The sequence below is a fragment of the Parasteatoda tepidariorum genome, chromosome 6, assembly GCF_982258835.1.
Source record: "Parasteatoda tepidariorum strain Cologne lab strain chromosome 6, Ptep-v5.0, whole genome shotgun sequence".
Lineage (NCBI taxonomy): Eukaryota > Metazoa > Arthropoda > Arachnida > Araneae > Theridiidae > Parasteatoda > Parasteatoda tepidariorum.
The window spans coordinates 72,297,812-72,325,558 of record NC_141760.1 but is presented as its reverse complement, the minus strand read 5'-3'; the positions used below and the strand labels follow the sequence as shown (position 1 = coordinate 72,325,558).

The window sequence follows — 27,747 nt, the reverse complement described above, 5'->3', positions numbered from 1 at the left end:
TAAAACCAATTTGGACCATTTGCCTGTTCTGCATCTGCGTAGTTCAGACGTTAAACTCACTCGACTGCGAATCGGTCACACCCGGTTAACGCATCTTCATTTGCTGTTCGGAGAACCTCCCCCTGAATGCAGTACCTGTAACGTTCCTCTCACAATGCATCATATTTTAATAACGTGTCCATGTTTTAATCAACATCGTTTAAAGTTATTTGGTAGTTCCATTTTATGCATTCAAGATTTGTTGGATGACATTCACCATCCTAACATTTTTGCATTTTTACGTGTCGTTGGCATTTTTAACAGCATATAAAAGTCTTAACACATCTACTGTTTTATACACTCTTGTAAATATCTTACCACCTTTGTACATTTTACCCACTTCGTGCGTTTTATACTGTATTCATACCTTTTATCTGATTTTAATTAGATTATCTTGTCTTAATCACCCACTAGTACTATTTTATCAATTATAATTGTGTTAGAATTAAATTTTGTATGCACTTAGGTTTTTAAATGGATTCACCGTATTGTTTGGCGCAGCATGTCCTCATCTGGACCTTGCGCCACTAAACCCTACATTCAATTCAATTCAAATACAGCCAGAGCTATGTACATTTTGGTGCTGCATTTGTTCTTGAAGGAGTCCAGCTTGTGGGTTGACATAATGTGTTTGTGGGATGTCATAAATGGCAAGGGGCATTCGTTATATATTACAATTCTACTTGATAAATTTATAAATTTTATTTTTTCCAATATAATGTTGTATTTCTAGGACGAGAGCAAGCGCAACTTGTTGGGAAAAGATTGAAAGATCTGAATATTAGTTACGACAAATTGATTAGATCTACTTTAATAAGAGCAATTGAAACATCTGATATTATTCATAAGTTCATCCTCGACGTTCCTTTAGAAACATCAGAGTTATTAGAAGAAGGCTGTCCTATTCCTAATGAACCTCCTAGTGGAAGTTTTCGTTATGAATATGAGGTATGTAAATTATAACTTAGCTAATTTTATATATATAATCTTTGAAAAGATTTGCCTTTATTGGGTAAACACTAGTTTTACAACCTTTTCTCTTGTGTATATGGACTTCAGAGCATTTATCACAGAAAGTGTCAATTTAATAGTCTAATTTACACATTTTAAAAAAATTTATAGGAGAAAGATAATGGTGCATTTCAACTTAAAATTGGATGTTAATACAAGAAAACAACAGGGGTAAGGTGAAGAAAGTCATGTACCCCCTCCCTAGGGGGGTCACTTTTTAAGCTGTTACAGATCTGATGCTTTGCGTTACGGATCTGATGTTGATACATCAGTATTCATTAGAAGTAATATTAAAACTTTTTTATATGTATAAAATGACTTTTATATGTAAAATATTTTTTAAAAAATCAAATTGAATTTTAAAAAATACATTTCTTAAAAAAAAGAAGAAAAAGATTGAGTCATAAAAAAAAAACATGATTGTAAAAACAAAGCAAAATAAACACATTTACTTTATTTCATGATCAATGACTTTTACATTATGAATTTAAAATGTTAATCAATATGTCATCATATTTTTTTTTATTTTGAATAATGAAATGGCGTCTAGAGATCGGTTGTGGTGCATCAGATATTATACACATAATTTCATTTTCAGGAACTGTAAATTTTTCCTCGGGTGATGGCCAATAAAATTTATCTCCAGAACAATGCATAAATGACAGCACAAAACCATCTTCTTGAATTTCTTCTACTGAACCTAGACAAAAGATTTACATATTCATTAATTTAATTAAAGAGCTTTGAATAATTTCACTTAGTTAAAACTTCAATTGAAACTTACCAGGATACCACAAATTGTCATAAATAACAGCTAGCCAATCACCTACAGCTATATTTGTAGATTTCTTTTCAATTTTTTGGTGAAGAACATTTTCTTCAGGAAATGTAAATGTGGCAGGACTTGGTGCAAAATGCTTACAAATTTCATCTCCCATGCAGCTGAAGCAACTGAGTAATCTTAGGGATAAGTCTTTAGGTTTCGTGTGACTCCAAGTAACTTGATGTAATTTCATTGTGTTTGGAATTGGTTCCAATAAAATGTTGACAAAGCTATCTATTTTTTTAATATCTTCCTCTGTAATTTCGAAGATCTTAACTTTCAATTCTTTTTCTCTCAAGACCTTAAGCAGTTCACTGGAGTTTGGTATATCAGATCCACAAGCTACAACATGATCAGCAATATTTTTAATTGATCCACCAACACCATCTGCTGCACCCTTCCCATGCCCAGCTGCCGAGAAATTCCATGTGACCTCCTTAAAAGCAAATGCTGAGGCAAAATAAGTTAGAAGAAAAAAGTTGCATTTGTTTCTGTATTGTGGAGTTGGTCCATCACTTTGAAAGTGTATAGTATCCACACTAGGCAGATATTCCTTTATTAACTTTAATACAGGTTGGAGGTGGGCCCAAATTGCACTTGGATCATGACGGAGGGAGGGTGAAACTGAACAGAAAGATATAACCTGCTCAAGCTTGGATGGATCATAATGACAGTGTTGTACATCATTGTGATACAAAACACCTGTGTGTAATGTAACCTGAGGCTTATTAGAACCAAAGTGCATGATCTGAATCTCCGATCCAAATTTACAAGCATAATTTTGAGAAAAGTCAATTAAAACGATTACTTCATTTGCATTGAGAGAACCTTTTATTTTTTTGACAGCATTAAACTGATGTCTCATGATAAACACGTGCTTCAAAAAAGGTTCAATTTGAATATTTGCTTTACTGATTAACTCTCCAACTGTGCAGACAATTTTATCTTTAATTGTAATTGTAATTACTTTGTCCTTCCCATTCTTATCTTTTATCTTCTCTCTTTTTTTAACCCACTGGTAATAAAATGTCTCATCTTCTTCCTTTAATGAAGTTCCGATTAAGGTTACTGGGAGAGTCTTGTTTTTACACCTACTACAGTTTCTCTCCATACAGTCCTTGTTTTTTTTATCGCAGCAAACTTTGGTGCATAATTCTTCCGCTTGTCTTTCTTTTATAAGTTGGTGGTAATTTAGTTTCATCGAAAGAAATTCAAAATTTGCATGCTTTGTGCATAAACAAGTATCCCTACTGGTTACCTTTGGTTTGAGTATCCAAAAGGGTTTTAATCTGCAAAAAGTTGAATAGCTAATCTTTGTATTATTTCTTTCCAGAAACATTTTATGCAAATTCTGCATTGTGTTTCTTAGGTATCTCTTTTGGTGTTTTACTTTGTTTCTTGTAATGCAGTCTTTTGCACCAGGTGCCATGCAACTATTTATATCCTCCTCCAAAAACTTGTGCACTGATTGTTGCAGTTTAAGTCGTTCTTTTTGATTTCTGTTGGATCGTTTGAAGTAGACGTTTTTCATTTTTAAACCTTTTCTGAACTCTTGGTAAGATATAATATTTTTCAGATGGCCAATCATTCTATATTTCTTAATAATTTTAAGGGAAATTATATGATTGAACATTCGTCTCTCCTTCTCATTTTGACAGGTTTTTTTCTTTTTATCTGACAGGCCTGACATAAGAGCATAACTTAGAAGTAAATTTTTCCTAATAGCAGGTGAAACTTTCTTTCTACCTACAATCTTCTTCACTTGTTTACGAGGGGAAAGGTCCACATTTTTTTTGTTTTGGAGGCGATAAACTTGTTTCCTTAAAGTTTTTATCTTTTTTGTTTATTTTAGTTTTCATTGATTGAATATCTCTTCTCATTTTCATATAAGTACGTTTGGCCACTTTTCTCCCAGCTGGTACCCTTGGGGATCCTTTTCTTCCAAGTGTTGTTGATTCTTTTACTATTTCTTCTTTCTTCATAATTTGTTTTCTTCTGTAGTTGCGAGAGTCTTTTTTCCACTGTCTCCGCTTCATCCGCTTCTGTCTATTTGATAATTCATTTATATTTTGATAACTCCAGCCTCTTTCATTTTTTGTTTGTATTCTCGATCCTTTGCTTTTTTCTCAGCTTTCTTTTCTTCTGTCATTTTTGCTCTGTGTTTTCTAACACGTTCACTAACACGTTTCATCCATTTCTTTTTCACTAAGCTTCTTTTTTGAGATTTTCTTAGACATCTCCACGACAAAGAGTAAGTTTAAACTTCTCTTGACACTGTAAATAGGAAAATATGTATTTCACACAGCTGCTTAACTTTGAAAAAAAAATCAAAAATTTAAATTAAAAAAATTTTTTAAGAATTTTTTTTTTTTTGACAATTACAAAATGTCACTTCAAACCAGTTAATAATGGCAGATTTTTCTTTTCATTGAAAAGGTTTTAAAGATTTTAATATCTGTTAAAATAAAAAAAAAGTTTGGAGGAGGGGGAATAATCAGCCAGGGAGCAGGACAAATTTAGATGATGGGTTTGAAATTTCTGAGCACAATGCAAATTTTTTTTAATAAATTGATCGGAAACGAAATAATAAAATACGATAGTATGTATGCATTGTCTAGTTTAAGAAAAAACATGATTTTAGAGTATAATTTAGACAATGAAATGGATGCAAACGGATTGGAAATTCCTGAATTAAATTTCCGGGAATCGGAAGAAATCGATCAAAAATCGGAGCTGCAGGATAAACCCCAAAATCGAATATGTTCGGTCAAAAAAGGGTTGGAAACAATTCGTCATTCGTACGATTGCGACAAAGCGTAATTTTAGTTTCCTGATGTGTAGTACGTAGAAATCTCTATAACTACGTAATTTCTACGCCAAATGTGTAGCAGTTGGCGTTCGCGGCCCCATTAATGCAACATCAATTTGTCTCAGTTTTTTATTACTTTCTTCCTTGCAAGGTATAAAATATGCAAAAAATACAACCTAATAAGCTAATGTTATTAAAATTTATTGCTACGAACAAAAATATTCGTATAAAAAAGTATATCTTTAGAAAATAAAAAAATTTGAGATTTCGGTAACGCTGGCGTCATTTCGGTAACAAATTGGGCATTTTTAAATGTTACCGATCTGACGAATTTGTAAAGTATTCTTCATTTTACATCGGCAATCTGATTCATCCAAAAGTAAAAACACGTTGTTGTTGTTTTGTAATCAAATACTGTGTATATGATATAAAATAACATTTGAAACGATAAAATTTTCGCATCTCAGGGTGCGTTACCGATCTGATCAACGAAAAAGTACGCATGTAATCAAATTACTTTAAAAAAATCTTACCTGTCATTTCAGGAACAGGAACAGTAATGAAAAATGGCGAATATCTCGGCATCCATCTTGCGTACCTTGTTCCGATCACGTGGTATCTCTGCCGGAAGTAAAGTTTTGAGTCAGAAAATAGCTTTGATATGTTCGTGTTACCGATCTGACAGAGAAACTTTTGCGTCTGTTCGCCAATTACGAGAAGATATTTATAAAAATCGAATAAAATATAAACAGAGCGTTAAAAATGAAATACGTTTTAGTATAACAGTGTTTCAAAACGATATTATAAAATGCACATGATTTGTTTGCATGTTTAAAATCCTTAGGTGGGACATGTTACCGATCTGATATTTGAAACTTTAAAATTTTTTTCTTGTGAGTAAAAAATGATTAAATTAAATGTTTTTTGATGAATTAAGTGCAAAATCATGACTATTTTTTGGAAAAAAATGTTTAGGGGTTTTATTTATCAAAAAAGTAGTGAAATTTAATTTTGGACATAAATTGACACTTTTCATGAGAAATGCTCTTCAGCCAACCTGGAATGAGAGATAATTGGTCAGATGATATGTTTCTGCGATCTCTGTTCTAGTTTTTCAGGCTATTAAACTTAACATCAAATGAACTTTGAGGTTGTTTGTGTAATCAACGTCTAAATGATAATTTGAAACACTATACGTAAATGTAAACAATCGATTAAATTTACTAGTCAAAATTGGTTTAAATTGCGAAATCATTTGTAGAAGGATGAATTGAAGTTAAAAATAATTTGTTAAATTAAAGGGAAACAATACATTAGATTCTTTCTTAACATTTTACCTCATATTGTTATTACTTTAATGCAGTACATACAATTTACTTGGTGCAACATACACACTATTGAGAGAATAACTATCAATGTTTATTAAACTTCAGACTTCAAGGAGAGTTCTACCCACAAAATGTGAAATTGAGAACTGCAGTGGTACTAACAGCACAAAATACTGCAAAACAAAAAATGTGAGAAACTTGCTAATCTCTGAAAATTAAAAAAGAGGAGACTTCTAAATAAGAGGGAAAGGGGGGAAGAAAGGAATTAAGTGTAATGCTCATATATTTATTGCAAAAACTAATGTAGTTAAAGACCATTACCATAGAAATAAGTATATAGTTTTTGAAGAAAGATTTACTTATTCTTAATTAAATATAATATAAGAGTAAATACATAAATATAGTAATAGACTTTTAATTAAATCGTAGCAAACATAATTAACTGGCAAATTTGTTAATAGTAGCAGATTTTGCACTTTTCAAGAAATCCTCATTAAATTTTTGTTTAAAACAGGGTTCTGAATATTTTGATTTAACAGTGATTAGGTTCTCCAAATTTTTTACAGTCATCTCCAAATTTTTAGGTCTAGGTCTAAACTGTGTGTGTGTTTTTGTTTCCAAACTAAAACCTCGCTCACACTCAGGATTGCTGTTTGGTATTGACAACATGAATTTAGACAAACAAATCATATTTATTTTTAAACACAGCACACAATTTTACCCATTTAGATTCAATTCTTTGCTCTGACTCTCAACAGCACCAAAAAAATCCTCCATCTGCAAAGAATTGAATTGTGACTGCAATTCATCTACTACTGTACATTCACCTAAAGATTTCAACAGTCCTGGAAAGCAATCAATAAAAAATTTTACTCTAGAAAAAGATGCTTTGTCAAAGTTTTCCATATTAGCAACTTCCGCATAATTAACAACTTAATCATTTAGAGGAAATTTCTGCTGCATATAGTCACATACTTTGATCACTCAAAGAATCAACAATTTTATTTGTAGTCTGTCCCACAACTAGGCCAACATAATCTTTTTGATTATTCCTTGAATAAAAATTTATCTTGAATGATTTGGAAGATTTCACAGTATTTGGATAAAAGTGTTTTAAAAAGATCATTCATCAATTGCCTTAGGATGTGAATTTTTGTAGATATATGTGACAAAAAGTTTACATATGCCTTGTTAAGGTCAGACGATAAAAACATACAAAGTCTTCCTACTCTGGAAAGAATATTACTTGCTTTAGAATGTTAACCTAAATTTGCATTAGAACATATCCTTTGCTTCCTAGGTGCAGGCTGAATATTATCATTCGTCGTTTTTTTTCTTCTTTTTATCAATAGATTCCAATTCTGATATAGGGGTAGATTACTTTAATTCTGGAATATTATATTCTGATAAGGCAACAGAAGACGATCCTTTTTTTTCTCCTTTAAAAAAAGAAGTTAATGGCTCCCTATGTTGTAATATTCTAGATAAACAACGTTCCAGTGACAACCATCTCGTAGAAACATGTTTTATCACGTTTCTAATTAATTTCTGTGTTATGGAGATCTTGAAACTTTTTAAATTTTTCTTTTCTTTTAATGCTTTTTTTTGCAAATAAAAAAAATATATCAATAATATATTTCTCTATGCGTACAGGAATGCAATTAGCCCCCTTTTCTGCAGCTGAGTTAATTAGATGGCACAAACATCCTTGCAAAAATAACTGATATATCCTTCGTAATTCCTGCTCCATTTCTTCTCCCAACCATAACAGGTGCATTATCAGCACCTAATGCTACGCTGTTTTCCAAAGGAATTTCATTCACTTTTAAAGTATCCAAAACAAGTTTTGCTATATCGCAAATATGTAAATATGTTTCAATAAGGTCAGTAAAAAATTCCCTAATAGGAGACCAACATGATCAGCCACATTTGTGGCGGGTTGTGTTCTATAATAAATGATGTAAACATACATTCAGCCAGATCGTTCTGGATAGTAGGAAAGCCAAGTGTTGTGTTTTCAGTGAGAGTTCTTGACATTCACTGATGTTTTTCTCTCTCAATGTGTTGAGTAATGCCACCTCTTCAATTCACCAAATTCTTCAGTATAGGTCTTGTTGAACAGTGTCCCATATTTTTTATTCTTTTTTCTCCAGTCATTTCAAAGTCAATATTTTCAGTCAAATTAAAAATTAACCAAACACCAGGTGAAATGTGATCAAGATTTTAAGCACATGCACAAACAAAAAATTAATTCACTTCCCAATGCCCGAAATTGATCCTTAATTGTCTTCAGTCTTACACTGTTGAGGAAAGGAACGTTTGTTAATTCAAAAGAACAACTGATCAGAGAACTATGTTTCCAAAGAGAAAGACGAGGCATAAGCAATGACAAATTTGAAGGACTAGTTATGATTGGATGAGAGGTTCACATAACTCATTGAACTTAATAATTTGTATCAGTAGTAATGTTATCGGTTATTAATACTTAGCAATTTTTCTTTCATTTTTCTGCTTTCTAAACTGCATTAAAAAAAATTTTAAACCATTTTTTCAGGGTTGAAGTTGCTAATTCGGTTTGTTATCACGAGGTTTGTTATTCGGTTTGTATTTAATTTTAATGCATAAAAAATCCCTGTCATATTACACTGAACTAAACATAACCATACCCATTACTTAGTCTACCTAATATTATAAAACCAATGATATTTCTTTAAGCGAGGTTGGCTAATGGTAATAGTTGTCCTATCTCAAAATAAATAAATAATAATCTTTAAAATGGAAAGATTTCAATCCAAACAAGACGGATTTTAAGTTTTATTCAATTGTTAATGTTGTGGTATCGTTGTTATTGGCTGTTTTACCAGTAAATTAACTAAGCAGTTTTTAGATCTTATAGTCATTATCAGAGTGTGGGCATAATTTACCCAGCCTCTCTGAATATTATATTTCTTATAGGTTGCAACTTTATCCAAACACTTGCAAGAGAAGTTTCATTAATGTCCATACTTTAAATGGTTACTACCAGATTGTTCCCTGCTCTACAATTACAAAAGAATTTGTGGCAGAAATATGTAAGTTGTTTCAAATAAGTTCAATTTATTTGTGCAAGAAACAACTTTAAGTTAGAACAAAATAATTATTGATGCTCTCATGAAAGTCTATTTTTTTCCGTATGGTCGAGGTGCCAAAAACCTTTAACAATCAAACACATTTTGACCCAGTACATTAAATACAAACAACTTAGACAACAGTACTTCAACCATGAATTTCGAACTTTGCAGGTTTTAATTGGAGATAGTCTTTATAAAATCTTAGGGAAATAGGTTTTTACTCAATGATTTAAATCTCTCCCTTCGTATCCCCTTTGAAGACAGTGTATCATTGGTGAATCTGTCTGCAGTTTTAACTTAGAATTGCAGAATATTTGCAATACATTCTGCAAAAAAAGCAGGTATAGTTTTGTTAAATTTTCAAATTTTTTTTGATGCTTCTACATTTTAGAGAAGAATCATTTTCTTCAAAAAAGGTCTTTTATCATTCCCATTGCTCCGGTGTTCTGTCAACAACAACTAATAGAAACACACTTTAAAGTTTTGTGATTATCTAGGCCACACAGCTTTTGACACTCTTTGAACATTTCAATACGTTATGAATTTTTTTTCAGGTAGTAATAAAAAATTTCAACTGAAAAAATTCCTCTAGTTACCTAAAAAGCTTTTTTAGTGGCCAAATTTATGAGGTGACAAGAACACCTACACATAATTAACTTTAGATTTTTTTTTCCAAAATAAACTTGAGAACACCTTTATGAGCTCCAATCATTGAAGATGCATTATCCGATAAAAAAAGCTGTTCAATTAAAAAATTTTGAAGCTTTTCATCCAATACTCTAGACATGTTTTAGCATCACCATCTAACTTAAACAAGCTCAATAGATGGGGTGTAATTTTTTGAACTGATTCATCATCAAAAAAAAAAAAAAAATCACAATAGGCAAAATTTTTTCAGTATTCATATTGCTACCATCAGTAGTCAGGGCAAATTTTGGAATTTTCTAAATTCCTTTTAGCTCACTGGTCATAATTTCTGCCAGACAATTGATAATTGCTCCCGTCTTAGTCCTAGCTATTTCAGAGTCTGGGAACATCTTCTGAAATAGCAGTCTTGCATGGTCAGATGCTGATACCGGCAAATTGTGTTCAAGTAAAAATGTTGTAAATAATGTGTTCGCACAAATAACGTTATTATCAGATTTTGATATGTTTTGCTGAAGCATTAGCATTATTGAAATGGCGTTTGCAATAGTTGCAGCCGCCACGATTGAAAAATCAAGATTGCATATTATATAAGCATGATTTTCTGATCTCTTAGACCCTTTTAGAACTTGCCATTGTTTAGTATATTCCTCATGGAATGCTTGATTATTGGTTTGCTTCGATGGCATCTTAAAACAATAAACGTTCTCTTAATTCACAACCAAAAACATGCCAGGAATCGCCACTCTCAAAATGTAAACATCGAACGAACTCCACTATGTTGCTTAATCCATAAAAATAAGTTTTGAAAGAATTAGTGCATATGGCTCATTTTCTCCTTACTTTAACGTGTGCTATGACATCATATCACGTGATTATTTCGCACTCTTGTAAGTTCCTTCACAAGAGATAGCTCTGCTGTTCCACTCTTTTGTGCATGCATGGGTTTCTCTAAGCGAGAGGTTTGATTGACTGAATATAGGGTTTAATGGCACAATGTCCAAAGGAGGACATGCTGGCCAAACAATACGCTATAGCAGTTTAGAAGCAAAGGTGAAAGTGCATACAACACTTTCATTCTACAATTATTATTGGTAAAATGGTACAAGTTTATAAAATCAGAAAAAAAAGTATAAAGAATATCAAATTAAAAGGTATGAATACAATATAAAATACAATGAGTAAAATGATACAAAGGTGATTCGATTTTTGCAAACTGAGCAAAATTGTAGATGATTAAAAACATTCATATACTGTTAAAAATGTAAAAATGTTAGGATGGTGAATGTCATTCAATAAATCCTGTATACATGAAATAGAACTCCTAAAAAAGGTAAAACGTTGTTGGTTAAAACATGGGCAAGTTATTAAAATGTGGTGAACTGTGAGCTGAACATTACAAGTATGACATTCAGGAGAATGTTCTCTAAATAGCAAATGAAGGTGTGTTAACCGGGTGTGACCTATTTGCAGACGAGTCTCCATGTGAGAGGAATGTTTTAGTAGTTCGCTATTGAAATTGCTGTTTTCTTAAGTGAGGCAAGTTTTTTTTTAGGGTTTATGAGCATTTTTAAATGCAGCGTATTTCGGGGTTGAGCGGAGCGAGTGAAAATAAAGTTGCAAATCAGAAAAATTTCGGCCAAACTGAAGCAGTTGGCATGCCTGAACTACGATAATCACTAATTATTTTTCACTTCATGTTGTAGTTCAGATGCAGTTTAAAAAGTGTACTTAACTTTCTATGCTTTTTCTTTATTCTGTAGAAGCAAATAAAACATTTTTTGAAAATTAACTAATAGGATTGCACTAATTAAGAGGTATTATGTACACCTCTTAACATGTACATGCTTAAGAGGCATTATGTACAAAATAACTGACACCGTAATTTCCGGTGGATAAGCCGCTCCATCGTACACAAGGTTGGCAAGTTTCTGACAAGGTGGTTAAAACCACTGATAGAAACCAGCTAAAACTGGCATGGCAGAAACCCCTTTCTGCCACATTTGTGGCAGAAATTCAGAAAATGACAAAAGTACGTACTGAGATTGGCATACAATCGATAATTCATAGAAAAAACAATTTGACGTTAAACAAGTACAATTTATTTGCAAAATTATCACCATTCAAAATCAAATATTACATTGTTTGCACTCTGCAGTAATCTATAACAAAAGACAAGTTTTGATGCAGTTTCTAAACCTAAACAATTTCTCAATTTGCTACGCATGAACGAGAAATTTGAGAAGATTCTCTTAAGTCTGAAGTGTTGTTTTATCGCTTTAAATACAAGATAGACTTATTCAGAAGGTTAGCAAATATTTATTCACCATAGCCGTTCTATTTTTCATCCAGACGGTTGCCATCCAACATATAATAAATAATTTATAATCATCTTACTTAATCGATTCATTATCGATTAAGAATAATACTACAAGTCCAGCAGAACTAGCAGGCATTGCCATCAAGGAGCAAGCAAGATTTGTGAAACTTTCATCTATTGCATAGTTTTTAAAACAGGACCAATATGTAGCAGTTGGGGTAGTTGTCAAAACTTGACTGGAAAAATAAGTTTCAGGAAATGGGGCCGATTTGTTTTGCAAAGCTATGACATAAGGTACAAAATCTGGGTTAATATTGATGAGTAAAATTCTATTAATTTGGATTGTTGCCATGCAAATTATGTCTATTTGAAAATAACTCTATTCAGTTATGTTAAGAGTTAAATGATAATAATTACTGAATTTCAGAGTTTAATATAATAAATTAAAATATTTATATTTAATATTTATATTTATTAATACATTACTTTATTCTTTATTTGATATACAGTGGGTGATCGGTTAACGAACACTTTAACGAAAGATTTTTGTGTTCGGATAACGAACACTTTCAGGAAGAAAAAAAATTTCGGAAAATGAACAAAACGAATTCTAACGAACACTTCTCGACTTTAAAAAAAATTTATATGAAACATTTATTATCATTTTGCATACAAAATAAGATCACTGAAAGGAGAAATGTTTAAAGCATGCTTAGTATTGATAATTACTAAATGAAACTTGAATTATAGAGAATGAAGGAGCAACGAAAATCACATCTGCGAAGCAAAGAAGTGCCATCCATGATAAAATGGAAAGGTTGCTTTTAGTTTGGATAAATGAACGGGAAATGAAACGAGATGTAACTAGTATGCCTATCATTCAAGAGAAGGCTAGAGAAATTTGTGAGAACAAACTCCAGGTTCGTCATCCGAGGAGTTAGAATTCAAGGCTACCACTGGCTGGTTTACAAAGTTTAAAAAAAGGTCTGGAATTAGACATGTATTAATGCATGGTGAGTCTGCTAGTGCAGATAAAGAAGCAGCTGAGAAGTACTGTCTCAAATTTCAAGAATTCATTGAAACAGAAGGGTATCGTCCACAACAAATATTTAATTGTGATGAAACTGGTTTGTTTTGGAAGAGCATGCCGAATTGTATCGACATCACGAAAGATGAAAAAAGTGTTCCTGGGCATAAACCTATGACCAATTGACGTTACTTTTGGGAGCTAACGCTAGTGGTGATATGAAGTTAAACCACTTCTCGTTTAGCACTCTGAGAATCCCAGAGCATTCAAAAAAATTCCATAACTAAGAGCAAACTGACAGTAATGTGGGGATCGAATCAGAGGGCATGGGTCACACAGTATCTTTTCAAGGAATGGCTAGTTTGTGCCCCTAGCATCAGGGACTACCTTGATACCAATGATTTGCCGTTGAAAGCACTGCTGCTATTGGGCAATGCACCAGGACATCCAAAGGATCTTGAAGATAATTTGTTGACAGACTTTCCCTGGCTGACAGTTCAGTTTTTACCTCCGAATACGACTTCGCTGATTCAGCCGATGGATCAGGAGGTTATTGCGGCTTTCAAGAAATTGTACACTCGTGCGCTGTTTTGTCGGTGTTTTGAAGCAAGCCAATTCTCCTCAACGATGACTTTAAAAAAGTTTCGGAAAGAAAAATTTGACATTCTGGAACCTATTCGTATCATTCAAAAGGCGCGGTCAGAAATCACACAGCGACAGTTGATTCCTGCTTGGCGGAAGCTGTGTCCATCCTTCGTTCAAGGAGACGGAGGTGATCAGGGAGTCACCTGAAATTTTGACAACTGCTAGAGATCTGGAATTGGAGTTGAATGGCATAGTAGATGACATAGAAGAACTCATAATGGGGACATGAAGATGAACTGACGACAGAAGAACTCCAAGAAATTTTGAATGAAGAACACTAAGAAACACAGCGAAATGTCTGAACAAGAGGAAGACGAAAGAGGACCAATGCCGACATCTACCATTAAAGATCTTTTGAAAGAGAGGGAGGATTTCAGAGCAATGGTCTTAGAACGGCACCCAAACTAAGCTGATGTCAGTAGGTTGAGAAAGAGAGAAAAGCAATCGACATTGGACATGTTCTTCAACGCCCCATAAGCATAAAATGAAAAGGACTGATTAATATGCAAGACTGTATGCATGTATTATTTTTTAAGAAACTTACTAAGAAATTATACATTTTTTAAAATTTAATTTTTTGGATCTCCAAAACGAATTAATCGATTTCACATAGAAGTCTATGGTGAATCGATGATCGGTTAACGAACAATTCGGATAGCGAACATAATCTTGGAACGGATTATGTTCGTTAACCGATCACCCACTGTACTGCACTCTTTATATTTCATGTAAACAAAATAATGTATATTTACAAACAATGAATTAAAATGGAGTTACATTTTTCAGTGTACTGAAACAAAATGTCATTAAGCAATTACTAGAACTAATATAGACGTTGTTTTAGTTTCTGCCAGTTTTTACCGGTTATAACCAGTGCCTGTCGATTCAGGTCGTACAGGCCGTATCCGCGAAAAACATCGATAGAAATTTCACTTATCGTTGTACAGACCGCTTTTCCATTTTTTATTCATTGCCAACAATAAAGTATGAAACATCACTAGATTTACTCAATTACAATGAAGTATTTCCTAAAAATTTGGTTATGATTCACTGTTCAAATGCATAATTTAAGTTTGAAATGCATTAAAAGTTATTCATAGTTAAAAGAAATAAATATCTTTATAAATGCGGAACTGTGAGCACAACATCGATTCTCATTAGGTATCACGTGTGAAAATACATTAAAAAAAAATTTATATCTTTAAAAACAAAATCTATACTATATCTATATCAGAAAACGGTTAATATGGATCACTCTTTTTTATATATATCTATACACTTATTATAAAAAGAAAGAATTTAAAGTGATGCTTACAGTAATTTCCGGTAAATAGGCCGCACCTGCAAAAAACATTGCTAAAAATGTAAACTTTCATCTTATAGGCCGCACCGTCATAAAGGCCGCACTTTCGTTTTTTCGATTGATCGTCGATTTTTATCAAATATCACATGCGTGAAAATACACGTAAAAAATAGTAATCTTTAAAACATAAATTCTATACTTGGAAAACAGTTATTCATAAATCTTTTTTTTTTATGTATACTCATTATATTATCATCATTTTTATATATACTTATCACAAAAAGAAAGAATTGAGAATGATACTTACTTACAGAAGAAACATGTATAACCAATTAAAATCATAAGTTGAGGATGTGTGTACGATAAAAAATAAACTTATCACAAAATAAATCAGCATTTCTTTATTTATACTTTTCAAATATTTTTGAGCATATATTTATTCAAAACCATCGAAATCTGATTCTTCACTGTCTGAACCAAACAAACGTTGTAATTCATGATCTAGTTCATTTTCTATATCACCTTCTTCATCCGACATTAAGGAAGTAACATTTTTTAAGCAAAAATCCAGTCCTGCATCCTTAAAACCGGACGTTTTAGTGGTTTCGTCAGCCCTTTCCCAGGCGTTAGACACCCACCCGGCAATTTCTTCTTAAGATGCACGGTGCATTTTCCACTTTTAGTAAAAGTATGCAATCCATTGCTCATCCATTTTCCCCACTGACTATGAATTTCTACCTTAAATTAATGATTAACCTCTAAATCAAGGGGTTGTAATTTTTTCGTCAAGCCAGCAGGAATTATGGTGAGTGATGCGTTTACTTTTCACAGATTCGAGACGGTGGGAAGTCATTGAATCCATTAGAAGCAAACCTTTGCTTCGAAAAAAAGTCCCAGGTCGTCTTCTCCACACCAGATTGAGCCAATCTACCATAATTTCACACATCCAACCTTTTTCATTTGCTTTCACAATTATGTTGGGGGGGGGAATTGCCTTTTGGTATTGTTTTGCTCTTAAAAATAATCATCAGGCTTAGTTTTTCCCCATCTGCTGTACAGGCTAATACGCAAGTAAACAATGTTTTTTCATTCCCAGTAGTCATTATTGGAACACTCTTTGTTCCCGTTTTGTCAACAGTTCTGCTAGCAGAACAATCAAATGTCAAAGGTGTTTCATCCAAGTTTATAATTTGAGAGGGAGAAAATTTTTCCACATCAATGAGGTGTTTTACAAATTTCAAGAAGTCATTTTTTTTCTCCTCCCAATTTTCTGGAAGTTTTTGTCCAGCTGTGGTGTTTGTTCTGACAGATATCTTTTTTCTCTTCATAAAACGATAGCACCAGCTTGGGCCACCTTTAAAACCCTGAATGTCCAGCTGGTTCGCAATTAATTTTGCTTGCAAACGAATTTTGATTGTAGACACTGGAAATCCTTTCTCTCGCTGTTCTTCAATCCCTTTCGCTAAATCATTTTCCAATTGAGGAAATTTTACTACTCCAGACCTTCTTGCACGATTTTGCTGGGGTAACTTCGCAATTATATCTTTATTGGCTAGCCATCTGCAAACACATTTTTCATCGACTTCAAAATCTCGTGCAGCAGCTCTGTTACCGATTTGTTCCGCTCTAGCAACAACTTTTAATTTAAAAGCTGAAGTGTAGCTTTTACGATGTTTTGAAGACTATAGTATTAGCTATCGTTCGTTCTTTTCAAAAGTTAACTTCAACAAGAAATGCAAATTCCTAAGTGTGAGTTTTATGCACATTGTTCTTCTATCCAATTAGCTAAATCCTTTCCCAATTGTGGAAATTTAACTACTCCAGATCTTCTAGCACAATTTTGTTAAGGTAACATTGAAATAATTTGAATAAAATCTGAAACTCAAAAAGCAGAAGAATGCAAAGATTGAACTCGTAGTAACCTGTGGCCACCACACTAGAATGCGCCTTTGACTAGCAAAAATCAGTTATTTATTATGTTTTGTTACACTAAAAGTTTCTGTTTATTTCAACTTTTAGTATGATGGTTACAAACTGTTATAAAAATATAAGTCGTCATTATTTATTGTTCAACTTATTTTAGAGTTTCCAAGATGGTGCTAGAATTGAAGCTGCATTTAGAAAATATTTCCATCGTGCCGATCCAGGCCAGAAATCTGACAGTTATGAAATAATAGTCTGCCATGCTAATGTTATAAGGTATTTTGTTTGTAGGTAAGAACATTTATGTATATATTTTTTAATTACTACTACACAATTATCATTGATAAGAAATTTTTATGACTGTTACAATTTTAAAGTTGTTTTAAAACTTTAAAAACCCTTAAAACTGGTTGTAGTAATATTTTTGAACTTCATTGGATGGATGTTGACATTTAAGTTGTTTTATATGAATAATAATAATAATTACAATTTCAAGGCTTTTTTAAAGGAGAGACTTGTTTCTCTATGTTAAAATGCCTTCAGATCCCTCTTTTTTTTTTTTTTTTTTTCATTTTTGGTTGTAGTCTTCATAATACAATCAATGGCAACTATGACAAAAAAAATTCAGATAATAGGCATCCCTGTCTTATTCCTGCTTGAATGTCAAAGGAGTAGTCTGTAAGATTTCCATCTACCTCAATGTGTACTTAGTTCCATCATAAAGGCCCTCAAATGATATTAATAAATTTTTCTGGAATTTTATAGAGCGATTGAATCAAAAGCCTTTCGGAAGTCAATAAAATTTAGCTATCAAGCTGAATTCCTTTCTAAGCTTTTATCTGTTATATTCCTTTTCAATTATATTCCAAAATACAAAAATTTGCTATGTTTTGTTTCCAGAACAAAAACCAGCTTGTTCTACTTGTAAATGTACTTCGATTTCAGATTTTTAGACTTTACAAAATATCCTTTCAAGTATCGAGTGGAGAGTTAGGCCTCTCCATTTCTCTCATCTTGTGAGGTTTTTCTTTTTTGGTAATTCAACAAAGATTGCCTCTTTCGATTGATTTAGTACTTTTTCATACTTCCAGAGGATATTTACGAGCTTTTCTATGCATATGGAGCTGGTTTCAAGGTTAGTTTTCAGAAGTTAAGGAGCAATGCAATCGTTTCCTGCAGCTTTCTTCAGTTTTGTTGGCCTCAGGGTTTTCTTACTCTTTGCCAGCATTGGTTACTGGGAAGAGGAAACCCTTCATTCAACTCTCCTCCTTTATTTGGGTTTAGGACCTGCAGGATCCGAAGATCCATACAAGGGCGGAGTTACAGTAGGATGTAGAAGTGATAAAAATCTTTCAATATATGGAGTTAAATAAGTTATTAGAATAAAATATACAAACTTAATATCTAGAGCTGGTTTGTTAATAATTTAATGCAATTAATTTGATTTTTGATTAAGAAAAACTTTATAAATGTTTAATCAAAATTAAATTAATATTAAAACTATATTATAACAATATTTTAGAAGCCTAACTACCTAAAACAATTTTTCATAATACATAGCAACCATTATGAAACAAATGCATGATTGAAATTTAAAGACTAGATGAAATAGATAATTTAAAGAATACTTTAACTATTAAAACCATAATTCATTCGCATCCGTTTCAATTCGCAAACCATAATTTTCATTTAAAATTGTGATTTCTTTTTTTTCTTTTGAATTTTAAAATGACAAAATAAATATTTAATCTACATATATTTATATTAAAATATTCATTTTTAATCCCATATCAAAATAGATAAGTTACGCTAAAAAAAATTATAAAAAAAAATCTATGTACTTATTGGAATTTTTTTCCACAAAATTTCTTTATTGAAAATCTGATAATGTCAAAGGTACTATAAAAGTATTGTAGGCCTAGAAGTGACTGTGAGCAAAAATATAATAGGAAATATAGGAAGTCATTTAAGAAATTATAGGAATTTTATATAAGTATTTTGAAAATAGTATAAGAATCCCTAATATTTTGTTTAAAAAATATAGGTTCTAAATTTGCATTGAACATTTTTTATATATGTGTTATTCAAGAACATTTCTACAAAGCCTTATCTTGGCTTTAAAACTTAATGATTTATTAGATAATCTAACTGAGGAAAAAAGTATACTGATTATAGCCAAATTGTTTGACAGGTTGGAATATATTCCTTAATATATTTGAGTAAACAGTAGACTTGTATCAGAATATAGTGTTATACATTTTAAAATAATAATTATATAGATAATTAACAAAGTAATTAGATTTTTAAAAATTTTTGAGAACCAGCAAAATATTTCAAATATTTCTAGAAAATCTGAATAAAAACAATTAAGTACACAACATCAGAGTTAAGAAAAAAAGTAATAATGTTGGTAATATTATATGAATATTTTTCTCCTCATCTTTGCAACACGTGAGCTAATGAATACAGCGAATCGAATTAAAATTTCGAATTGAGTATATACAAATATGAATATAATGCACTAGAATATACTAAGAGGGAATAACTCAGTTAGAATCAATACATATGCGTATTATTGTTATTTATTAGCTTCTGCAAGCTTTTCAGTTAATATTTTAACCTGATTAGTTGTGAATTCTATGAATGCAGAAGCAATTCTCATTTCATTAAAGTTTTTAGTTTTCAGTGCTTTTTGTTGGCGAGCATTACCCTCCTGCAGTAAATTCTGGGAAAGACTCCATTCATCTTTTAAGGATTTCACAATTATGCAACTTTTCTTTTGCATCTTTTGTTTTTTCCGCAATTGTTCCGATTCTGATAGCAATCGTTTTTTTGTGTCTATCTTAACTTGAACAGCTTCTTTCTCTTCTTTATATGCTGAATGTGCTGTTGTTACAGAGTTTAATAATGAGAAAGTTATAGGAATGTTTAAAATGTTGTTTTCATGCCTCCAAACTGCATCTTAGGCCAATAATTACTTTTTCAGACAAACTAGATCTTTTTTTGGTGATAAAATTGCATTGTTGACTAAGAATCCTCTCTCAACATCTGCAGTGCCATGTGAAAGAGAGAGGCAGGATCTTACCAACAAAGATACGTTTTTGTACACCAGTGTATTTGTCAGTTAGTTTGAGCATTTTGGCCCAATAACTGTCCACTCTTTCATACTTAACAGCAGAATTTTAAGAGTGAGTGAGAGAAGTGAACTGATCACAAAGTTTGTCGATGTCTCTTCCAAATGATAAGTTTGCCATTCTCTGACACTTGTGTCAACTTCCTTATCTGTAAGATGAAGAGGTTTCGTTTTTTTGCACAATCTCGTTACAGCACTGTCAGTGTAGTCTTTCCTCATGATAGGGTGCAACTCTTCCGCATCCTTTAAGAAATGCAATTAGTAGAAAAGTTTTAGAAGCAATGATTAAAAACATCAGAAGTTTTAGGAGTCATTTCAGGAGTGTAATGCGGAAAAGAAAAAAAAACTTACATTTGCTATACATGCTGGTTTTATAAATCTAGACAAAATATTGCTTAATAATAAGTTCTCTAATATCTATGAATTAATGGAGCTTGCTGCAACATCATTGTATTACATGAATTGAATTGATATTGTGAATGCGATAAAAACTTTTATAAGCAGTTATAAATACCAATATCACATAAAAACGCAAAAATGTTAGGATGATGAATGTCAACCAACAAATCCTGTAGGCATAAAATGGTACTCCCAAAAAAGGTAAAACGTTGTGGGTTAAAACATGGACAAATTATTAAAATGTGATGAATGGTTAGAGGAATGTTACATGTATTGCATTGAGGAGGAGGCTCTCCAAATAGTAAATGAAGATGTGTTAGCCGAGTGTGAACGATTTGCAGTCGAGTAAGCTTAACATCTGCACTACGCAGGCGCAGCACAGGCAAATGGTCCAAATTGGTTTAAACATTATGTAGCTTATTGAGAGTTTGGTTATCCCACCTTTGCTGTCATAAAGATGTTATAATTAGCTTAACATCCATGAAAGGCACAGATAATGGCAAGAGATTAGTGGCAGACCATGCACAAGAATCAGCCAGGTCGTTTCCTGGTATGCCAACGTGACTTGGCACCCAACAAAACATTTCATAAAACCCATTTCTCTGATCAGCAGGTGAATAATAAAATCTAAAATTTGATGACATGATTCAAACAATGGAATAATAGACTGTAAAAAGCAAAGGTAGAGTTGAGTTGATTTATCTTCAAAAATATTCTTCAATTGTATGAAAGTTTCTGAAGAGCCATGATCTTCCTCACAAAAAAAATTTCTTTAAGGCATCCCACTTCTCTAAAATACGATTGCCCATTGGTGACTGCCCCTAAAATACCTAAAAGCCCATTGCTAGCCACCTCGTAGCCCCATATTTGAGAACCTTGCTGTTTTCGAGGTTACACAGTTCTTCGCAGAACTTTAAAAGCTGAATTCTCTTTGCGCTTTTCTTTAAATAGTAGTACACATCTGTCAAAACAATTTTTTTCTGGGAACATGCGTTTAAATAACGGACCTCCGTGGTCAGCAACTGATTAAGGTAGATTGTGCTGAATTAAAAAATTCACAAAGAGAGTTTCCGCTTTTATAACATATAATTTATGCTTTTTACTGGAGGAGAGAGAACTGGCGTGAAAGAGGTGCGGAATACGATTATGTGACGTCATCGGAGGGAAAATAGAAATTAGCTATCAGGTTTATTTTCCGGAAATCCTCCAGAAATTACGGGGTAATTACCAAGTATGCAAATGGGGAGATTTTCTCGTATAAATTTTGTCAATATTACAAGGAATTTTTTAAATTCAAATCTGAGACGCTTATGGTCTGGTTCCTTAAGCTTAAAACTGTCCCTTTGGCAGGTACTCTTACGTTAATGTCTTGAAGTTTCAAGTTTGCCGCATCATCAATGCTAATGTCGTATAAAGGCAAGCCAGCTTTCTTTCACAAATTTGATCATAATATTTTGTAACAATTCATTGGTTCTGTTGTATAAAAGATGCATCAGAGATCCTTCTGTTTAAAAAAGTGCTAAATAGGAATCCAAAATTGGAATCATATCAGAAACAAATTCAATAACCGCTAATTATGCAGAATCTTTTAACTCCTTGAATTACTCTGAATCACCAGCTAATGCTTTTTCCCATTAGAATGTTGCAGTAGTTGGGAAATTCGACTATTCGAAAATTGCACACAACTGTTACACAGATTACTGTATACCCAGCTTTACCTTCTTGACTCCAATTACTTAGTAAAGCTCCATTTTTATCGATAACTTCAAGCCATGAGAGCTGAAATTTAGTTTTTCCAGTAGACATTTTTCTGAAGGAAAAGTACAGAAAATTAATAGTTAATACAGACATATCAAAAAGTTTTAAATAGCAAAATCTGTTTAAACTGATTTCGATATAATTAGGAAATTCATTTACTAACTAAAAGGTGACTTTTTTTAAACCAGTTACAATAACCTTAGGTAATAACTTAATGAAATTTATTTTTTAGAGCCCTCTACCCTATTTTTTGAAACTTAAAGTAAAATATAATATATTACTTAAAGTAAACTTAAGTAAAATACTGACTTACAGTAAAATATAATATATTATTTCGCTTTCAGTATTTAAAATCAAGTAACAAAAATATATAAATTTGAGGGGAAAAAAACTTTTAAGAATCTTTTTTTTCCCTTGTAAATTTTGTTAGAAAAGTAAAAAGTGCTCTGTTAGGCTTATATAATTAAATAATTATTAAAATTTTGTTTTGTTTTCAGATTGCTTCAGGTTCCACCAGAGGCATGGTTACGGTTTTCTTTGCATCATTGTAGCATTACGTGGACAACTATCTTTCCTAATGGCAATGTTGCAGTTAAATCTTATGGTGATGCAGGTTTCTTGCCTGCAGATAAAATGACTCGGAGTTGATAAAAGTTATAAAATATATTTTGTTAAAATGCAAATTTTTAAACATTTTGTGTACAATTTCAATAAAATTGTGCTTAAGCTTTAGTGTTAAAACATAATAATTATGAGAAAAGTAATTATTACTTAAATATACATTATGCTATATGATGCTTAATTGTTATAAATTGTGTACTATCAATAAATATATTTTATTTTAAGCCTTTAGTTTTGCTGAACTAGCTGATAAAAATGTTTAATTGTCACAAAATTATTCTGAAATAGAATAATTTCATTTTTTTTTTTAAAATTAGGGGCGATAGTGACTTAGTAACAAAATCCCTGAAAGTGAAGGATGAAATATAAAGAAACCCTGAAAGTCACTATAGTGCAAACCCTGTTGTATTTAAAATTGGTACGATTTCAAATGAAAATAACATGTAAAAGAAACATATAAAAACATAAATCTGATTATATACCTATACTCTTGACTGGTACAAATATAAATCCAAAGAGCTTGAAATTGTTTTAACTATAAATGTTGAAATATCAGTCACGTAAAGGCTATTTATTAATTCTGTGTTAGAACACACATAAAAAAAGGTCAATGAAATGAACCTGTTTATAAATGCTCATAGCTTATTTTAATTCATCTGTATAAATATTTTCAACAAACAAAAAAGCTAAATAAATATATCCATATCCTATTATTATTATTTCCTACTTTTGTTTGCTTTATTTTATTTTTATTGTCCTGTGGCATTTTTCTCCTCCGCTGGTTACCCTCGTTGTCCAGAATATTTTCTGCCACTAGAGATGACTCCTGCGCTTCTGAATGGCTGGTTGAGGGACCAGGAGTAGCACTCTTGGATCTAAGTACTTGATTGTAGCTTCTCCAGCTACTCAATAAATTTCGTCCAAAATTACCTTGCATAGGTTCATGAACTGGATCTTTAGTTCTTTAGTTAGTATCCTTTCGGTTCTTGTTTGAAAGAACGGGTCAGCCTGGAGATCGCAGAACTCTAATTGTAGGTTGGCCGGTTGTTCTTCAATGCTTGCGGTGGCTGGATTACTAAACAGAACTACGTCATTCTTGATGCTCTGAAAATCTCGTGTTGAATTCATCAATAATTGTCTGCAATTCAGGGCAAAATTCAGAAAAATCCAGCTTACACTGACGCTAAACGACTGCAGCTGGCGAAGTGAGATAAGTTATTTTTCCCGTACTTGCATGGAAAATTTTCAGCTTGTTTCTAAACCCATTGCACCGACTGCGAACGATTCAAACATTTGAGGAACAAACTTTTTGGCAGCTTTTATCCTAATCTTCAATCTTTACTTGGTGACCCTATACATCACAACCTTTTAAAGTTTATCAAAACTATTGGATTATATTCTCTGCTTTAAAATAATACAGTAGTCTGACCTAGAGACCGACTTTTAACCTAGTGCCTGGCGCAGTATAGCCATTTCTGGCTCTTGTGCCAATAAAATCCAACTAACCAACTAAACCCATTGCTGTGTGCCATTAGGTCAGACACCAGTTGGCCTCTTTCTTGTAGTTTTAAGTTTACATGGTTAAGGTGGCCAGTAATATCAGTTAGAAATGCTAGGTGACGTGAAAAATCCATGCTTAAAAGTTTTTCTTCAAGGTTTTCTGATGGAAAAAAGTGGTGAAGGAAAAGAGAGGAGTTTCTGGCACTAAACCACCTAACTTGATTGTACGTAAGCAGGTCTCCGTATTCTGCTTCAATTTCCTCCAAAAAGTTGCGGAACTGCCGCCGATGCATAAGAGCCCTGTTGCCGCCTCTGATCATGTCGATGACTTTCAAAACTTTTTTGAGGGTTTCAGTTTGCTTCACCGATTTCCCGCATAAAGCATGCTGGTGAATGTTGCAATAAAATGAATGAATGATGAAAATGGAATGAAGTGCAGGGCATTTCATTCCATTTTCTCTCAAACATCCAATCAATCCTATCTTTGTTCCTACCATTGTCTTTGCACCGTCTGTAGCTAGGACGGAACACTTTTCAAAACCTCCGACACTGTTGACCGCTTTCATCACTGCTTCAAATATGTCCCTACCCTTTGTTGTGGAGTGAAGAGAACACATGGTAAGGAGCTCCTCTTTGATTTCAATCTTCTTTAGCAGTGCCAATGAAAATCAAGAGTTGACTAACGTCCGACAGATCTGTACTCTCGTCGATATACAAGGAGAAATAGCAGCATTTTTCAATCTCGCAGGTCAATTTCTGTTGTATTTGGTCACCCATTTCGGCAACTCTTCGTTGGACGGTCTGATGAGAAGCTGGAACTGAGTCAAAATGCTTAGCCATTTTGCTATCACCAAACGCTTTTGCCATTTCTACAGCACACTTTTTAACAACGACGCCATCAGTGTAAGGTTTTTTCGCTTTAGCAAGCTTAAGTGAAATTGCATGCAAAGCATTGTACTGATCAGATTTTACTTGAGTAAACATCCCAGTTTGTTTTTATAGTTTTGATTTCAGTTCTGAAACTATCAGAGATCTTGCTTCTCCTTCGTATTTACTGTGGTTCCCTTCGCGAAGATTCGCTTAATGCCTTTTGACATTATATTCTTTGCACACAGCTAGCATACAAATCAAGCACTGGAGTTTGTCCTTTCTATTCGTGATTAAATATTGGGTTTCCCAGCCGTCCTGGAACAATTCAGTTCTCATAGTCACCAATATTCTGAGTATATGCCTATTTTTACTGACGGTTCAAAATCTCTTGGATATGTAGGCTGTGGTGTCATAATCGTTGATGACACGTATAGCTACAGGATCCCAGATATTTGTTCTGTTTTCACTGCTGAAGCAGTTGCCATTCTTTTGGCATTGCGGCTGATTTCATCACGCTCTGAACGAAAATATTTTATATACTCTGATAGTATGAACGTATTGAAGCAGTTAGAAAAGTTTCGCAGTAATACTCATCCAATTTTATGCTCCATCAATCATTTATTAATCACCCTTCATAAGAAAGGATTTGACATTTTATTTTGTTGGATACCAAGTCACGTCGGTATAACAGGAAATGAGTTGGCTGACTCTGCCTTAACAATTTCTGTACCATACTCGATATTAAATTACATATTCGGCAGATTATCGTATCTCTTTGGCAATAACATTGGGATCTTCAAACTCAAAATAAACTATATAATATAAAATCTGATCTCAATCATATACCAGTATTGCGTCGACGTATTGCAGATGTAAAGCTTACTCGTCTCAGAATCGGCCACACTCGATTCACCCATCTTCACCTATTATTTGGAGAACCTCCAAATGCGACACTTGTAACGTTTTACTTACACTTCATCCCGTTTTAACTATTTGTCCCTGTTTTAACCAACATCGTATTACCTTTTTTAATAGCACTATTTTATGTATGAAGGATTTGTTAGGTGAAATTCATCATCCTAACATTTTCGCATTTCTGCGAGCTATTGGTATTTTATATTGTATATAGAAGGTTTTATCTGATTTTATTCACTCCTATTTATCCATTCACCGTTTTACCTTATATAAATACACCTTTTATTGGATTTTAGTGACTTTTAAATAAATTCGTCTCCTTATTGACGGTTTTATTACCTTTATGTATTTTATAGAAATAAAAATGTGCTAAGCATTTTACGTTTTAAGCTGCATTAACGAACTGTTTGGCGCAGCATATCCTCTTTTGGATCTTGTGCCATTAAACTCTACAATCAATCAATCAACCGTCCTGGAACACTCGCTTCTCACTGGCTATCTTCCGTTTCTTACTCATCGTTACAATCATCGAATATTCACAATCAACAATAAAATTAGTTTTCACACGTTCCCCAAAAAATATAGCTACGGTACAAGAGAGGTTAACTTCATATCCAAAATCTGCAAGCTTATCTGAGAACCTAACATTCATCACAACCAGTCAGATCAAGATCATCAATGGAAGGGAGCGGAGAGTTGACGAGTGCAAGCTCTCAATTTCTTTTTCAAAATCAACAAAGGCCGCATCGGTCTTTATTTTTAACCAATTGCGGGTAGGTTTTGCTTATCTGAAATGTTTCTCTCTTCCCTCCTTGTCTCCCCGCCTGGTATTGCCAACGCGAGGCACTACTATTTCTATACAACGTTTCCACGTTGTTCACCTTAAGTTGGCACTGCAGGGCAGGGAAGGGAATGTAATACTCCGCCTTTGAAAAGTAGTTCTTCGCTATTTTTGAATTAATTGCGGAATTAATTAGAAGTTTTTCATGTTTAAATGTATTTAACTTATAAATAACTTCTCAGTGAAGCGAATGTACAAAGAAGGTGTTTCAGTTTGGAGCTGAATTTAGTTCAAGGCAAGGAAATTGCTGCTTTGGCTATGTTTTTACACTGATCAGCCAACTCTTTCCATTATCCTTGCCTTTGCTTAAGTGTCCTATCTCTTGCGTAGTTCTTATTTGTTCTTTTGTTTTGTTAGTTATTAATTGTTAATCAATTGTTTTTACAATGTTAATCTACAATTTGTTGTTTTTTACTAGTTATTTATTGTTAGCTCGTTTCTTATAGTTATAAATTTTTTTTTTGCATTGCTAATTTTTTGTTGTTAGATTTTTTTCTTTTTTTGTTGCTAATTACTAAATGTTAGCATGTTTTTTTGTTATATTATTTTGTTACTTATTAATCGATAGCTTTTTTTCTTTTGTAAGTTATTAATCTTTAGCTTGCTTAAATATATTTCAGCAAGCAAATATATTTCAGAAAAAAATTACTTTTATAGTAAAAAAAAACTATAAATAAAAAATTCACATTTTTTCAGTAAAAAAAAAAGAACAGTAAATATTAAAAAA

General features: G+C 32.6%; 4 protein-coding genes across 7 annotated transcripts in view; 1 reads left to right on the top strand and 3 right to left on the bottom strand.

Annotated features, from left to right (window-relative positions):
• LOC107454343 (serine/threonine-protein phosphatase PGAM5, mitochondrial) overlaps window positions 1-23,118 on the top strand; it is a 46,376-nt gene extending 23,258 nt beyond the window's left edge. For all 4 annotated transcript variants that reach the window (XM_016071505.4, XM_016071506.5, XM_071178513.2 and 1 more), the window contains exons 4-6: window positions 773-987; window positions 17,144-17,274; window positions 22,771-23,118. In XM_016071505.4, the coding sequence (XP_015926991.1) occupies window positions 773-987; window positions 17,144-17,274; window positions 22,771-22,921 (497 nt within the window). In that variant the 3' untranslated portion in view covers window positions 22,922-23,118. The remainder of the gene's footprint in view (window positions 1-772; window positions 988-17,143; window positions 17,275-22,770) is intronic.
• LOC122268794 (uncharacterized) lies at window positions 1,490-4,508 on the bottom strand. Its single transcript, XM_087166592.1, has 2 exons — window positions 1,835-4,508; window positions 1,490-1,750 (listed from the first exon to the last, which is right to left on the bottom strand). Exons 1-2 carry the CDS (start codon window positions 3,561-3,563, stop codon window positions 1,530-1,532), a joined length of 1,950 nt encoding a protein of 649 aa, XP_087022718.1. The 5' UTR covers window positions 3,564-4,508; the 3' UTR covers window positions 1,490-1,529.
• Window positions 23,119-24,342: 1,224 nt separating the features above from the next.
• Window positions 24,343-25,011, bottom strand: LOC139425230 (protein FAM200C). Its single transcript, XM_071179173.1, has one exon. The coding sequence runs from the start codon at window positions 25,009-25,011 to the stop codon at window positions 24,343-24,345; it is 669 nt and encodes a 222-aa protein (XP_071035274.1).
• A 22-nt stretch (window positions 25,012-25,033) lies between these two features.
• On the bottom strand, window positions 25,034-25,378 carry LOC139425232 (zinc finger BED domain-containing protein 5). Its single transcript, XM_071179174.2, has one exon. It carries the CDS (start codon window positions 25,376-25,378, stop codon window positions 25,034-25,036), a length of 345 nt encoding a protein of 114 aa, XP_071035275.2.
• Between the last annotated feature and the right edge of the window lie 2,369 nt (window positions 25,379-27,747).

Excerpts from the sequence above, each read along its gene's own strand:
- LOC122268794 (XM_087166592.1), bottom strand. The coding sequence starts at position 3,563 with ATGTCAGGCCTGTCAGATAAAAAGAAAAAAACCTGTCAAAATGAGAAG. Across the intron at positions 1,751-1,834 it reads TGACAATTTGTGGTATCCTG|GTTCAGTAGAAGAAATTCAA; the intron begins GTAAGTTTCAAT and ends TCTTTTGTCTAG.
- LOC139425230 (XM_071179173.1), bottom strand. The coding sequence starts at position 25,011 with ATGTGTTCTCTTCACTCCACAACAAAGGGTAGGGACATATTTGAAGCA.
- LOC139425232 (XM_071179174.2), bottom strand. The coding sequence starts at position 25,378 with ATGTTTACTCAAGTAAAATCTGATCAGTACAATGCTTTGCATGCAATT.